At 35.4% G+C, this 17,302-nt stretch overlaps 2 protein-coding genes and 1 long non-coding RNA gene across 4 annotated transcripts in view; 1 reads left to right on the top strand and 2 right to left on the bottom strand.

The window, feature by feature from the left end:
* Positions 1-17,302, top strand: part of LOC139780034 (uncharacterized) — a 200,439-nt gene that overhangs the window by 83,022 nt on the left and 100,115 nt on the right. The gene's annotated exons all lie outside the window — the stretch shown is intronic.
* Positions 5,888-7,570, bottom strand: LOC139780037 (uncharacterized). Its single transcript, XR_011720089.1, has 3 exons — positions 6,949-7,570; positions 6,404-6,490; positions 5,888-6,194 (listed from the first exon to the last, which is right to left on the bottom strand). It is a non-coding gene; the product is annotated as an uncharacterized lncRNA (long non-coding RNA).
* Positions 14,344-17,098, bottom strand: LOC139780031 (uncharacterized). Its single transcript, XM_071718561.1, has one exon. The coding sequence runs from the start codon at positions 17,062-17,064 to the stop codon at positions 16,447-16,449; it is 618 nt and encodes a 205-aa protein (XP_071574662.1). The 5' UTR covers positions 17,065-17,098; the 3' UTR covers positions 14,344-16,446.

The raw sequence follows: 17,302 nt of genomic DNA, 5'->3' as shown, positions 1-17,302 counted from the left end.
AGAACATATTTAATTTAATTATTTTTTAAAATGTTAGAGATTACTGAATACAAATATAAAATTTACCAAAATTTATTTTATTGTTATTGCTTTCGTGAATAATTAATATTTCCAGACACCAAGATATAAAATCAACGTCTATCATAATATAATGGACTCGATTCAATTAATATTTTAACTTGCCTACAATACGAATTGCGCTCCAGATCACTTTCTCGTTCTCTTCAACTTTTACAAGACAGCAATTTATAAGACATTTACAAGAGCATATGCATACGTGTGTGTTTTTGGATGCACCTTCTAATGTATAATATTATATGATATATTGATGATCACACACACACACACACACACACACACACACACACACACACACACACACACACACACACAACACGCGCGCGCGCGCGCACGCGCACGCACACGCACACGCACACGCACACGCACACGCACACGCACACGCACACGCGCACGCACACGCGCACGCGCACGCGCACGCGCGCACACACACACACACACACACACTATCTGTCACGTACTACGCGAGCGTTACTTCTGTAATAACTTATACGATAATTCCTCCATGTAAACGGGGGTTCTGTAGTAACTTATGATAATTCATCCAGCGTAAACGAGTGAATTATCGTAAGTTACTACAGAAGTAACGCTCGCGTAAACATACAGTTTGACAACTTTTACAAGACAGCATATACGTACGTGTACGATTTTGTGGATACACCTTCCTTCTTAAAGATCTCCTCGGCATCAGCTCTCTACGGTCAATACTTATATATTTCACTATCTGTCACGACGCGGCGACGGCCACGACTATCACACACTATCCATTTCTAGGTTATAACTGACTTACGTTTACGCGAGCGTTACTTCTGTAATAACTTACGATAATTCACTCGTTTACGCGGAGTGTATTATCGTAAGTTACTACAAAATCCCGGTAACGCGAAGGAATTATCGTAAGTTACTACAGAAGTAACGCTGGCGTAAACGTAGTAATAGTATGGCAGCGCGTTGAACCGGCTGAATGAACGCACTATCTGCACTGAGCGCAGAACGTACACGTACGTACAATATTGTCACGCACTGCGACAGTGCACGAGTGCACTGCAGTGCATGCGGTCTGCACGGGCATCACTCTTATGTCAAAAATAGGAAAGGTACAGACGCCATTTTTGTCCGACGACGACGTTTCTTAATTGTAAAATTTAACATTTCAGACTTTGCGTCACAATATCTCAGCTCGTAGGGCACGTAGCAAAAAAATAAAAACACTTTTATTATATAAATCCACCCCAAGCTATCGATCAAGCCTACTTAGAACTTAATCCGTTCACTCATTATTGAGATCTCAACATCTCGAGTACTCGCAACTCGTCACGTCGCGTAAAGAGTCACGTACTACGTTTACGCGAGCGTTACTTCTGTAGTAACTTACGATAATTCGCTCGTTTACGCGGAGTAAATTATCGTAAGCTACTACAAAATTCCGTTTACGCGAAGGAAAATCCCGTTTACGCAAAGAAATTATCGTAAGTTACTACAGAAGTAAAGCTCGCGTAAACGTATAGTAACGGTCGGTCTCGTTCCGCACGTACTTGGCGCGAGACACTACCGTGTCTCTTGATTAATGCCGAGTTCACACAACATACAGATTTCGAGATAATTGCAATGACGACTTCGCCCCGGTCTCCCCTATATTTGTAAAAAATAAAAGGTTGTATATATACATATATCTAACATTAATATAATTTTTTTTTAATCACGTTTAACTACAATAATTAAGTTATTTATATTAAACCAATTAATAATTTTCAAAATAAGTATATTTACCTGAGACTAATTATTCCTTATTAAAAAAATTAGTACTTATTTTCCACTAATTATTAATTTTCAAATAAGTAGTAATAAACTATCTTTATTGCTTATCCCCGCAGGGTTTGCAAGGCGTTTTTGTAAGGAACGTTACCCAAACCTTCACACTACTACCCTTTCTCCTCTCACTTTAACCCTTTGGACTAACGGCTTAACGTCTCTTTCCGAAAGACGGAACCCAGTTTGCCCCGCACAAGAGACCTATCTTGCACGGAGGGCGCAGCTTTCGGAAAAAACTTTCCATGGCTCTAGTGGACTCGAACCTGGTTCCTCAGATTACGAGTCTGGCGCTCTACCACTAGACCACACTGCCGCCCCCCATAAATAAGTAGTAATTTATTCTTTACAAACTATTAGTTATTTTAATAATAAAAAATTTATTTTTATATACAAAAAATTCATTTTCGCCGAAATACTAATTTTTACGTAACTAGAAATTTTTATCTAACAAATTACCTTTTTTTTAGTAATGCGTAGGGTAGACCGGGGCACGTTGTCACACATTTTTTTCAATATTTTTTGTATTTTTTACATTCAATATTTGAGAGTACTGTGATATGCCAAAATTTCGAGTGAACCCTCAGCTTCAATTGGACAGTATCGAATTTTGTGTGATTGTTACTCTACAGTTGTTACATAACAATAAATAACGACAGGTCGCTTGTGACAACGTGTCCCGTGACCGGGGCACGTTGTCACATCAAATGTAATTGCATGCAAAATGTTATCCAAACTGTATTCAACGTAAATATCAATATATTATAGTGCGCTGCAATGTAAAAAAGTAAAATCCTTCACAAAAACATTTATTTTATTTCAAAAAAGTACAAAAAGCACGAAGTTTTCGTCTTAATCTAAATACAAGAATTCCACTCGAATGCGCAACTTATTGATCGTTAACAGCAAGACGAATTACTTCTAGATCGACTACTGCGGCTCTCGCAGTTTTCTGTTTGTAGGAGCGCACCATATCCCAATTGCACCTATGACATTAAAATTCGTGACAACGTGCCCCGAGGGCATTTTTTAAAGCCAAACAGCCTCATGGCCGACACGTTTGAGATATTCATAAGGTTAGGTATTGCACGCGGTAGGTAAAAGTACATACTTTAAGATAATATAAAGGTCTATTCTGAAAAAACATAAGCTTCATGTCCAGTACGTTGAATGTTAGACAATAAAATTTTACTTACGGTCGCAAAAAACTTTCAAGTTGATTTTACGTCAACACGGCTGGAGCAATCTCAACACTGTAAACACACCAAAGATGGGCATACACTAACACGTTTTGGGAATGACGGGTGCTGCCCTCTGGTTATTAGTTTTTTAAATAAAGCCGATGTGACAACGTGCCCCGTGTGACAACGTGCCCCGGTCTACCCTAATTCACTTTTACCTAACTATTACATATTAATTTTTCCGTAATTAGTAATTTTTTGTAATTAATTACTAATTTACTAATTGAATAAAACTGTAGGTGAATATGTATGTAGTATTACGGCACTCTCTCCGATTTCTTTTCAAATTTTATGTATTTAGGTAGTGAAAAATATTCTCAAAAGGAAAATTGTTATTCCGTTATTAAAATCCGTTATTAGAATCCGTTATTAGAATCCGTTATTAGAATTGTTATTAGAATCAATAATAAATAAAACTAAAATTAATATTTTTGTTATTTTATAACTACATATTATTTATAAGAAAATGTGTTAAAAGTTTGCTGAAACATACTGTAAAAGTACGCTAAAATTATTAAAATTCTGTTCCAAGTATTTTCTTCAATTAACTTTCATTAGTATTAACTTTCATTAATTTTACTGATGCGACCCACTAATTTGCAATTAAATTAAATTCTAATTTATACTTTTTTATGAAGAATCGTATTCTACATAACTTTTGAAAGTTTGAAGACTATTAATATAATAAATAATCAAAAATTGCCCTTGCGCTGGGACGGAACTGGACGAATATACGAACATCGTGATGCTCCCTGCGTTCGCCGCGGTGGAGCTTTCATAGCGTCAGCTAAACGTTTGAACACCCCGCAGACTGGCTGATTGTGTTTCTCTTAAATTTTATATAGTAGATTATTATTTTAAAAAAAGTTCAGCTTTGCGGATATAGGCTGTGCATGAAGAATAGTCCTTGAAACAGTATTGCGCGGTATGGTGCATGCAACTCGCCGCGCTTGCCGCGCTGCATCTTTAAACGCGTCAGTTAGACGTTTGAACACTCTGACGACTGGCTGACTGTGTTTTTCTTACATTTTATGCAATAAACTATCATTTAAAATAAATTTTAGCTTTACTGATATAAGTCAACTGATTACATTTTTTTAACACGTTTACATGCGTAGCTGACGCATACCGCACACGAGATGAGGTGGCTGACTACATTTTTCTTACGTTTTATGCAGTAAACTAATATTTCAAAAAGTTTCAGCTTTGCTGATATAAGTCAAGTATACCATTATTTTTTACATATTTCAGACTTTATTGTCGGGTCCTGTACACGTGGTGCGACAGTTGACGGCCATTTTGCTATATTTTAGCACAAATACTATAAAAAAAAAATAAACTAGCCATGCTAAAGTTGGACAAAAATTAGTGTCGCTGCCTCCCGGACTATACGATCATCATTGATATTAAAAATTTTACTTTGCTCCCTTTCATCTCCCAGCTCATTCAGTGAGGTGGAAACTTTAGATTCTGATGTTTGTGTTACGGACAGCATCTCTAAATCAGAAGTCATATATTAGGCAATAAAATTGTCGATCTATTGGTCCTCCTTGAACCCTCCAATTTTTATCTGAAACATTTTTCCAATAAATCAATACTTTCTGAGTAGCCCAGTAGCTAGGTAAGTTTACCCTGCAAAAGGTCGGGTAGTTTTGATTTTTGGATATGTTTTATACTTTGGGGTCCTAATGAAAAATCCAAGTTTTCGACCTTGGCACACTTCCGCTCGCGCCGCCATCTTGAGAAAATGGAGCACAAAACCGGTTTTTTCGGAATATCTCCTCACCAGTAGGTATTTGGGCAAAAATAGTTATTATCAATTTTGTAGAAGATATAATTCCCTACAACTTTTGTCTGAAACATTTTTTCGTATATCTAATAGATAGCAAGCTACAGCACTGTAAAGTGGAGCAAATTATTAAAAAAAAAAAAAATTAGTTCGGTAGAAAAATTATCACATGCCTCGGTGATCGAATTGGTGAGACGCCCGCACGGTATGAGGGAGGTCCAGGTTCGAATCCTGGCTGAGGTGATATTTTTCGCAATAAATTCTTTACAGTAATATTTGGGGGGAGGAGATGTTAGATACGATGCGTATCAGCATCAAAAATTAAATCGATTATCGATTTAAAAATATGTAAATGTTCCTACAAGCATGCTGTGTTTCAAGACCGACAATTCAGTTGGCGCGCAGTATTTGTTGGAAATAGTATCGACTAAAAATTCACACAAAAAATTATTTCGTTACTTAGATCCAAAAGCTCTAGACGGCATTCTCACATTATATCGATTTTAAATCTTAGAGTCCTATTACTATTGTTAATAATAATAATAATTAATTTATATTATTAGAAATTAATAAACAATAATTATAATAAAATATGCTTAAAAAGGAATCTTTTGTGAAATTTTTAATAATTTGTTCCACTTTACAGTGCTGTAGCTCGCTATCTATTACATATACGAAAAAATGTTTCAGACAAAAGTTGTAGGGAATTATATCTTCTATAAAATTGATAATAACTATTTTTGCCTAAATACCTACTGGTAAGGAGATATTCCGAAAAAACCGGTTTTGTGCTCCATTTTTTCAAGATGGCGGCGCGAGCGGAAGTGCGCCAAGGTCGAAAACGTGGATTTTTCATTAGGACCCCAAAATATAAAACATATCCAAAAATCAGAACTACCCGACCTTTTGTAGGGCAAGACCTATTTTTTTTCCCCTGCTACTGGGCTAGAGATAATTATAGCGGAGATGATTAGCACACGAAATAAATCACCCTGTTTATTTCATACATAATTATATATTCAAACATAAGAGTACGAGGTTAAGTATGACTGTGTTCCGATATTCACTGTCTGTACTAAAAATCTATGGTTAATGTTATACATACATTTTAGATTTTCAGTACTGAATATTAATATTGGAACGCAGTTTATACCAAGTTTAACTTTTTCTTACTTATGTATCTAATAAATAAAGCTTTCGCTCAGAAGAGTGTGATAGAAATCAAACTGCTTGGTGCTGCTCTGCGTGAACTTCCACTAATAGAAAGCAACGTAACACTGCAACATAATACAAAAAAAGTAATTTTATTATTTACATCTAATTATATATTTTTAACATAAAAGTAAGTTAAGTATGAATCTGTGTTCCGATATTCACTATCTTTACTGAAAATCTGTTAATGTTACACGTATACTTTGGATTTTCAGTATTGGCGATTAATATTGGAAAGCATGATTTATATCAGATTTAACTTTTTCTTACTTACGTATCTAATAAATAAATCTTTTGCTCTTCTATCAAACTACTTGGTACTGCTCTGGACTGCATGAACATCCACTGATGGAAAGCAATACTGTAACATATAGCATAAGAACAATAATTATTATAAAATCACATAAATGGTTAAATAATACGTAATTAATGGTTAAACTGCTTTTTAGGAGATTTGGGATAGGCATATTCCTGTCACGTATCTCCAACTAAGGGCTCCAGTTGGATTAAACTGTTAAAAATTTTGAGGTTAAGTTAGCATCAAGATTTAAGTATGAAGCCGTTAATAAATAATCCCATTAGAGACTCGTTCAATAAGGTTACAAAGCCAAATATATGTATTTTAAGATGGTCATTGAAATGATTTTTATGATATTAACGTGGTTTTTGCAGATATTATAATGCCACGTAATCTCTATTTTTAGATTTAACGACAAATTGCCAAATATATATGTACAATGTACGTATTAGTGGTAATTATACAAAAATAATTTTAGAAATATTTACGTGAATAATATTTATTAAATAAAGAAAAATTACCTGAAATTAAAACGATTGTACTTGTGCGGTGATCGTACTACGTGATTGCGTGGTCCCACGGAGCTATTCGAGAGACAGCGAGAGAAGACCGGGAATGGTGGGGGTCGGTGCTGCGAGCAAGCGCATAGCCGCACACACTAGTGTTCTTTCCTCCACTTTTTTTTTTTTACGCGGGTGAAATCTTCTAAAGACGCCCCCACCCCCGGGGTGGGGCGGGGGGAGTGCCGGATTCTACGGGCGCGTATCGCGATTACGGGGAATACTCCACAGAGGCCGAAGCCCCCCTGAGCCTGCCCCCAGCGCGACGTCGCCCATATATAGCCTACCGGTTAAAACACCCGCGAGTGACCCTGACACTGTGCCATGTAGGGGGGCCCCGGGAAACATAAGATGATCACCTCCGTGAGCCCCCCGCACCTCACCTATGGCGAGCTAATCCTAATTTGTAATTTGTGTCGGATGAGTGCCACCACGCTCATCCGCCACCCCTCCCTCCGGGGTTGCTTTCGCAGCGGGCGAGGGCTTCCCTCCACTTACGCACACAGAAACGTTCTGTTTATCCGTGTGACAAACTCGTAATTTGAAATATTCAATATTGATTATATAAGAAATATAAATTCCAAAATTTATCAATTTTTTTTATTATTAATTTACTTACTGGCTCTTAATTAAAAATTAATTGTACATATAATTATCTTTTATTATTACAAAACAAATAACAAGTTATAAAATTAAATATCACTTATAAAATTTTTCTTAATCACTTTTATTCCCCGAAAATACAGTCTCTTTTGATTCCACCACATTTTCCATCATTTTTTATTCAGATTTTTCTTTCTTTAGTTCAAAATTTTTTAATTGGTATATATTATCTGTGCAATACGTATGATTGTGTGATACCTTAATAACGTCTTAATGACGTCAATAAGATGTCATTGAAATGTCATTTGACATTATTTTGCTACTTAAAGTATTATATTTCAACAATATATTGCAGCAATATTACTGTAATATTTTAATATTATTTAAAAACGTGTAATACATCAGTAATATTTCTGTAATATTTTATTGTAATACGTAATATTTCGACTATATTGCAATATTACTGCAATATTTCTGTAATATTACGTGCTATGTGGGATACTTCGAACATTTCTATAATATAAAATAAAAAATTAAGCGACCCAACTGACCAATTCTCATTTATTAAAACTCACGACGTTTCAACCATAATCTGGTCCTTCTCAAGTGAGATATTATAATTTAATACGCAACATTAAACATCATGCGTCGCCAGACGTTGTATCCTAACTACATCGTGCGAACGCCAAGCTAAAAACGAAAAGTATGTCAGATATAATGGCGGGTAAAATGTCGAAAATAAACCGTGAAAACTTACCTACATGTTTAGTGCGTCAAAGAAATGAAAATATAAAATTGTAAAAATTGTAAACATGTAAAAAAAAATGAACAACTTCTCCACTATATCCGTACCGTGCCATGGTCAAAATCACAATGAATGTTAAACATAATGACAAATAAATACATTAAGACGCGTTCCAAAAGTACCGCAGGACAAACCGAAATCAGAAACTAAATAAATTGAGACGTGTTCTAAACGTTGATGGTTAATCGCGAGAACGAGACTTGAATATAACTTTTTATTTCACGTAAAACTGTAAGAACTTTTGGCATGCAATTTTTCGCTTCTGACGTCATCAAACAAGGATAAAAGCGGTGAGTAGGCAGGAATCTTAATATGTTATAAATCATTGTTTTAGAAATAAATTCACACAAAATTTCCAAGTATAAATCGCAAAATAATGCCAAATAATGCTACACAGATCACTTCTTTTGGTTGAGAAATTTGTTTATAAGTCCAACCTTAGCGATATAAGTATATAAACAAATATCAAATCCTCCTATCTAAAAAAAGGCATGTTAAATTGATACTCGCATCTCTCGAAGTCTTCTCGATAAAGTCTCGAAGTTTATTGTTGACTCTTTTCCGCGATGCTGATTGGTTCTCTCGCTGCGCTAACTTCGTGAGCGGCTGTCGTAGCATAATTTTGACAGTTGTGTATATCTGTTGCTAACCTGTTGTCTAGTATACATAAATTTTAGCGGATTATTAGTGTGTTATATCATCATTCTATCAGTTTTAGCTTTTTTAAAGTAAAATTTAGTTTTTCTGGTTGTATTTTAATATTTTGAAATTTCAAAATGTGTAAATTACGCCAAATGCTAGTAGAATACTGGTAATATGCCAGCAAACATGAATATGCAGCAGATTCCTGTCCACTGTCCCATCCTCATTACAAAGTTTATTTTCTAGCAGCACGATTTACTGCCACAATAATCGCAGAAACGCAGCAGAAATCGTGCAAAACGTACCGTCACGATCTGCTGTCATATCATGATGTCAGATTCTATTAGATTTTTATTTCATTTCTACGCATATATCTGACACGGCAGATCATGCTTTACTACTGCCAAAATTATGCCAGTAGAGCATGTGACACACAGTTTGTAAACCCTGCTCTTAACAGACGTGGCTATCTGTAACGGCGATGACAATAATAGAACCAATATGGCCTACATGTTATAGCGTTCCGATATATTATACATACACCACGTGGCACGAGACGGTTATATGCTAATTTACCATGATAAAAATATTAAGGCTTCTGGTACTGTTATGTGCCGTAACTTGATATTTCACGTATTTACAAATTCCGTTTATAAATTCTTACAAGATAATTTTTTTTCTTCTTATTTGTCTAAATCCGTACCCTTACCTTATGACTTTAATCTAAAATTCTTGTTTTTTTGTATCTGATCACGTACTGCTATAAACGACTAAGGCACGATTACGATAACTGTGGCCCCTTGATTTGACGATAGTTTCCGGTAGTATTTTTTACGCTGAACAAAAAATTATACAAGTCTTATAGAGCTAAGTTGCTCTAGTTTTCGAGATATACAGTGTTAAAGTTAAAAATAAATAATATAAATTTTTAAATAATACTTCAATTGTGCGTATATACAGTACACATGTAGGCGGGAAAGAAGTTACCGCCCCTCCCCCGCAGGCAGAGATGGGTGGGGGTGGACCTCGATTCGCATGGGAAAACCCGAACCGTACAATAATAGCCCTTGTTTTGCCCTATAAGCAAACCAGAGTGGGGTGGGGTAAACCTCGCTCTAATGTCTTGCATTGTTTACATTTTTTGAATTATTAATTGTAATCCACCTGCGGCGAAGCCCCTCCTCCGCATAAAAAAAAACTAATCTAACTCCAGGCCTATTTCTAAAAACTTGAAATTAACATTTGGAAATAGAAACAAATATTAATCACAGAATTTTTTTACTATTTTTTCTGTGTTTCTCGCCAAAAATGCCTTCGAAAACCACACATTTCAAGAGACCAAAGTTATCGTTATCATCCCTTTATTTTTAACTTTAACACTGTATATCTCGAAAAGTAGAGCAGTTAGCCCTATAAGACTTGCACAATTTTTTGTTCAGCATAAAAAATACTACCAGAAACCATCGTCAAATCAAGGGGCTACAGTTATCGTAATCGTCCCACGACTAATCCTATGCTAACAGACCTTTGCGTCATATAACAAACTTTCACTTGATCTTTTAATAAGCCGCTCCAATCACTACTTCCGATATTAGAACGCGTTGCGTTATTGGTTAAAACATGTCAATTAAAAATCCTATTAAAAAAGATCTCTCTTAAACTTTAGTTTAGTTCTCAGTCAGTCGTCAAGCAATGCAGTCTCAGTCGTCAGCTAGTTCTTGGACAGAGATCTTAGCAATCACACCTTCGACTCATCACTTGCTTGTGCCGAATAAAGTCTTTAGTAGACAATCGCCTACTTTCATTTATTCAACGTTGCGTCTCGCTCGTAACAGTACTCGCCATTTCTAATCTAGTTTGATGACGTCAGAAACGTTGAAAATTGACACGTTGAGAATTCTTTCGTGCAATTTTCAAATAAAAAGATATTTGCATAAAATAACACTTCAAATCACTTCAGCTGGGTTATCATAATAAAATTTTTAAAACTAGAACTTATAGGCCAAAAAACCCATTTTGGTTGTAATCTCGACGCATACAAAAATGCGAATAAGTTAGTAAATTGGTTATAACAATAAATGAATAATTATTTTACATCTTGTTTTTATTAGTACTTATTGTTAGAGTAAAATGAATAAATTAAATATATTTTTAATTTAAAAGAAGTTTTATTATTAGGTACCTATTTATCTTATAGTGTGCCGAGTGCATTGTTTATTAAATACTGGACACTCTCGACTTTTATGCGTGTTTCCACAACGATGACACTGAAAGAAATAATTATTGTAGTCTTTATTATCTTGTTTTTTGTTACCTTTTACATGTGTTGCCTGGGTTTTCCATTGAATTGCATCTACTGTAGATTCTTTCATGTCTGAGACTTGAATTTTTGCTAGTTCTCCTGTTTTGCAAAGATTAATTACCTTATCGTAGGTTAAGTCTTCTTCTGATAAAAGTATCTCACGCATTGAGTCATCTAAGATACCGATTACTATCAGTAATAAATTCTTCCAAGAAATTCCTGAATTGACATTTCTTTGCCTGATTTATGACTTCTGTTAAGAATTCGTCGAATGGTTGGTTCGGTTTCGTTATCCTATTGAATAGAAGCCTTTCGCATGTACGATTTTTTTGGGGCATAAAATATTCATTGAATTTTCGTATTATGAGTTTTAGATCTTTACTTTGTTCTTTATTCACAGTAAATGTGTTGAAAATTTCTACTGCGTCTAGACCAATGACTGTCATAAAAGGTAGCGACTTGCTCTTCTTGACTTTTTTTGTGCAGATTTACCGCTGTTGCATATCACTCGAATGACCGTATCCTTTTTTCCCAATTTGTTGCTTTGTTTCCTTCTAATTTCAACGGACTTAGCGGCTTGAGGTTAGCAATGTGTTGATCCGATGAGGTTTCCGACATTTTTTCTCTTCTAGAGTGTCTGTATGTCTTCTTCACTCCAAATCTTGTTTAATGTGTTGATGCGGGTTTCGGCACCATGTAAGCTTGAACGTATTTGAGATTAAATGGTCTTTATTTTAGCTCTCTTTATGTAGATTACAGGATGTGTACATGAACGTAAACATGTCTAGATTGCGTAACTGAAATGATAATGGCGTTTTTAGCTGCCCTCTATCAGTAGCTGCCTACATGAAGTGATCTTATTTATCTACGGTTTATAATCATAAAATTAATTAACAGAGTTTTCTGGTTGTCACATTCTATGTTCCACGCCAAGAATTTTAAATTGGTTATAAAAATCTTACTCAACAACTGCTACCCATTGGAGTTTATATCCAAAATCTTCCATGAACGTATCAAATTTCTCTTTAGCAAATTACATTCCAAGACAGATAGGGGAGACCGGGGCCTAACCGTCGCCGGGGTTGAACCGTCAAATCAAATATCTCGGAACCTGTATATTGTGCGAACTCGCTATTAACATTGTAAACGCTGCTTATGGTACCCATGTGACCAACGAAGTTTCGGCAGGTCACCTGCCGTGTTATGATTTTTACTAGGGCAAACGTGTTTTCGAAAGGTGAAAGTTACATTTTCTGCGCGTGGAAATTTTGTAATATCTGCAATAATATTTGCTCTCCAAATCTCAAGGTACGTGATTATAAAGAGTAATGCATGCTGAACACGAATCCAGTGTAGTTTTTTCATTATCGTTGATGTCTAATATTTCGTGGGCGATCAAACCTGAAACTTGTGTTTGGTGTTAATCCGTCAGTAAGCAGTCCGGGTGCATTTTCAAGGCATTCTCGGGCATTTCCAGGCTCACTGCATATGGAATATGGATGAGACGGGAATTACAACCGTTCAGACACCGAATAGAGTCATCGGACGTCGAGGAGTGAAACAAGTCGGGCGAGTGACTTCTGCGGAAAGAGGAACCCTCGTAACTATTTTTTAATAATGTTTCGCATAAAAATTTTGAATAAATGTTTATATTTTTCTCTTAAAATACAATTATTAAGATGTATCCTATCATTTTTCAGGATTAGATGTACGTATATGTATTGAAAATGCAGTGTGACGGTTAAACCCCGGCATTTTTGAGATTTCAATTTTTCCACCGTTGTCGTTTTTGCTCTATACCGGTTAAACAAAGCGACGTAGATAAAAATTTCCTATATCAATTTTGTAGCTAAAGGTTCACTCTTTACAGTGGTATACCACATTTAACTAAAATTATTTATTTTTTTGTTAAAAATCGGCACCGAAAAAAAACTGACGGTTAGGCCCCGGTCTCCCCTACATCTAATGACATGCAGAATGATAAAGTGGTACCTTTCTTCACAATACCTTATTTATATTCCATCTATCACTGAACAATGTAAAAATATTGTTACAAATCTTAATGTCAAATTATCGTACTACATTTTAAATAAAATGCGTAGTTACATCAAAGTGCACAAATGTGCCCTTTCGAAATCTGCACATAATAATGTCGTTTATAAAATAAATTGTAACAACTGTGATGCACCTTATGTGGGTCAGACTTGCAGGCAATTGCAAACCAGAATAAAAGAACATCAGAACTACATCAGAAGGAACACGACAAGTTATTCGGTTGTTACAGAGCATAGATTATTTGCCGGAAAGCAAGCATTCCGTGTCATATTTGAATGTAATCGAGAAGCTCTCGAAAATTTAAACCTCGCTCCATTATTTGAATGTATACACCCTTTATTTATACAGCTTGATTGTTTTTCTTTTAACCTTACAGTAAACATTTACCCTTACGAACCACCTCTCAATGACCTTCTCCTTCACATTATAGAGGTTATCCTTCTGAGTAACCTTCAGAAGGTTTTACCTGTCGCTCGTTGTTTATTAAAAAGTTATGAACAAAAAAGTTTAAGACATTTAATAGTTTGTGTCAGTGCTAAGGAAAGTAATTTGCTGGTATGTATAGACTACAGTACACTCATGTAGGCGGAGGAGGGGCTATTGCCTCTCCCCCCGCAAGCAGGGGTGAGTAGGGGTAGACCTCAATTCGTGTAGAGTTAAAAACCCAAACCGTATAATGATAGACTTCGTTTCGCCCTATAAGTAGGAATGGGGGTGGATTTTGCTTTGCGTGAAAAGTACAATGTTGTCTAGAGAACCATCCACGCGAAGCGAGGTTTACCCCACCCCACCCCATCTCTGCTTTCAGGGTGAAACGAGGTCTATCATTGTACGTTTCGGGTTTTCAACTTTCCAGGCAAAACAAGATCCATCTCACCACCCCCGCCTACATGTGTACTGTCTATACACATATGTCAGCAAATTACTTCTTTTAGTACTGACCATAGACGTATACAGGGTGTCCAAAAACTCGCGGATACGGAGTACGGGACACGATTCTTTATGCTAAAAGAAACAACTTTTTCCTTGAGCAAAATTGTGTCTGACAAGTAGTTTTTGTACCAGACTCAGTGAGAAACGAAAAGTCGACCCGACATCAAATCAACATCGATATGCGGGTTCGAAACGGGATCGAAATTGACATCGATATCGATCTCTTTTTGTCTCTCATGTCGATCTCCTGTCGACTCGATCTGCGTAATTGACATGTAATCGACGTGTAATCGACGTGTAATCGACGCGTAATCGACGTGTAATCGACGTGTAATCGCCGCATAATCGACGTGTAATCGATATCTATTGGGCTAGATAAATAATAATAAATTTAATATATATAAATTATATATATATATATATATATATAATTTATTATATCATTTATCTGGCCCGATAGAAATCTACTTGGTATATACATTTATATAATAAAATAAAATCAATGTTAATTATTTTAGAACAATAAAAATAATATCTTTTTATTAGTCTTACACCTAACATCACAATTGATTTGATTACTAATGAACTAACAATAAGTGTAAGTGACGTATGGTATGATGGGATCAAACTGCCCCCCCCCCCCCATATGTAGGTAAGATAATCTGTTATACATATATTACATTTAGTCTATTAATCACTACTACTAAAGCTTACTAAAAAAAAAAAAATAGAAATTCAAATTGGTAATTGTGTCAAGAATTCCGAATATAAAAAAAACTAAGTAAAAAAATTATTATACAAAGCAGCAACAAATCTATTTGTTGCTCGTGTAAAACATCTCGTGTAAATACTGCACGTAAATATCGAAAAAATCGGAAATAAAAACGACCCATTTCACATCTGCGCTGGGTGCCTTAAATAACTAATGGACATCACAATTAGTTTGATCACTAATAGACAAGCTATATCATAACTCTATATATATATCACAACCGGCAAAAAATATCATATGTAACAAGTAACACTGGAAAAAATTTATCGTTTTGTTTCCTTAAGAGTCGTTTCTTTTGCAAAAGTGCTCTTCCTCTTCCCAGTGTCGAACCCTTTCTCTTGCTTCCGCCAGGGGGCATTTCGCAATCAGGACATCACAGAGTCTTTGGCATCTGAGAGATCACTTTCAGGAAGTCGCATTTGTATCACATCTAAAAATATATAATATATAAAATATAATTATATTTTCCGCTAATAAATACCAACACAGCTTACAGACTATATCCATTTAGTCCTTAATAACACAATTTAGAAAGGCAATGATCAAATCGAGTTGATATATTTACATCAAAGAATACGCACGAACTTAATATTTCAAGACGTGAATTATTCAATATATATATATTAAATTCCCATATAGTTACACCTATATTGTATATAAACAGTGGATGAAAATTGTAGAGATACTTTACTTTTCCATGCTAATAAAAAATGTCACTATTCAAATATTCAATAATCTTCAAGAGCCTTCAAATGCATACCTTGAACTACCTCCCAAAGATGCAGATTTTAAAAGCCTTTTTTTCCACTTCTGTCAGTACCCTTAAAATTGTAGGAACAGGCCAGCGTATTAACAATAAGTATCAACTTTGTCATAACTTGAGCAGCTGCTTTCCATTCAATTTTATTCAAGGAAAATGAAGCCAAGTACTGAACCTAAAAATAAAACAATTAATCACATCTACAGTTCGCTGACATAGGGATATAAAATAGTACAAGTAGAATTAAGCATGTATAGAACAAATATAACAAAATCAGAAAGTCATCATTTTCGGATGTTTGGCTAGAGGGACTCCATATTACACATGAAAAATCAATACAAAACATCCTTAAACTTACCATTGACAAATTGGAGTCGTCCTCCAAAAATCTCTCCATAGCTTTCAGATCATCCTCTGTGTAAACAGGAAGAGCCGGGAGATCTGATGGACGAATAATTCTCTTCTCAGCTGGAAGAAGAGACCGGTTGTGTCGCGTCTGATTCATAATTATGACATCAACTTTACTGCTCAGTTCTTCCACTCGCACAAGTGTAGTTTTGCATAGAGATTTTATTTTTCTAATGCTGTTATTGATATCTGAAATTAAATAATATAATTAATGTAAAAATACAAACAGGCCAACAACTGATCATAACGTAATTACCAAAGGAAAGACTCTCAGCATCATTAGCATCTTGTGACATTTTTCGGTGACAACTAAACAGCTGACGACGAAAGATTTCAGGATTCCTAGGACTTATCTCATGCAACGATAGAGACTTCAAAGGTGTAGAACAACTCAAGCGAACTACTTCTGTGTTCCTTGACCTTGAGCTCTTGGAAGAACTTTGTCGTTCAGAAGAGATTCCAAAGCTGGACTCAACTTCAGACTCATCAGTTAAATTTTCCTTCTCATCCCCCATACTATTGACATTGTCCTGATATGTGGCATTCTGTTGCAAAGGGCTTTTGACACATACATTCAGCTGAGGAACAGTCTTCTGCTTCTTAAGAGCATTTTTCAGACTTCCTTGTTTTAGCTTCTGAAGAAGTTCTTGCCGCTCAGTTTGCTGACTTTTGATTTTCTCTATTACAGATAGAGCAGTTCCCGTGTTTTTGTGTGCCACAGTCACAATAATTTTTTTGTTCTTGTCATTTCTTCTAAAGAACAAGATACATAGCAGCAGGAATTTGATAGAATACATGCAGTACTTACAAGGGGACCTTCAGGCTAACGGATTTTTGTTTTTTTTGTACTTACTGTACTTGTGGGTTATCACCCGGACATCAATTTCCCAAAGTATTAAGGCGCGCTTTTCAGAAAAACTCGAGAAAATCGACTTTGAAGAATTCCAAGCGCGCTATGCGTATAAAATAAAAATATATTATAATAGTATAAAATATATTATATACAGTCGTTTTACACGTCAATATTGCACGAAC

Source organism: Temnothorax nylanderi, unplaced genomic scaffold (assembly GCF_030848795.1).
Source record: "Temnothorax nylanderi isolate EJ_2023f unplaced genomic scaffold, tnyl_v1.0 TNYL_tig0258_pilon, whole genome shotgun sequence".
NCBI lineage: Eukaryota > Metazoa > Arthropoda > Insecta > Hymenoptera > Formicidae > Temnothorax > Temnothorax nylanderi.
This window is presented reverse-complemented; position numbering and strand designations above follow the sequence as displayed.

Coding starts and splice junctions, on each gene's coding strand:
- LOC139780031 (XM_071718561.1), bottom strand. CDS start 17,064: ATGTATTCTATCAAATTCCTGCTGCTATGTATCTTGTTCTTTAGAAGA.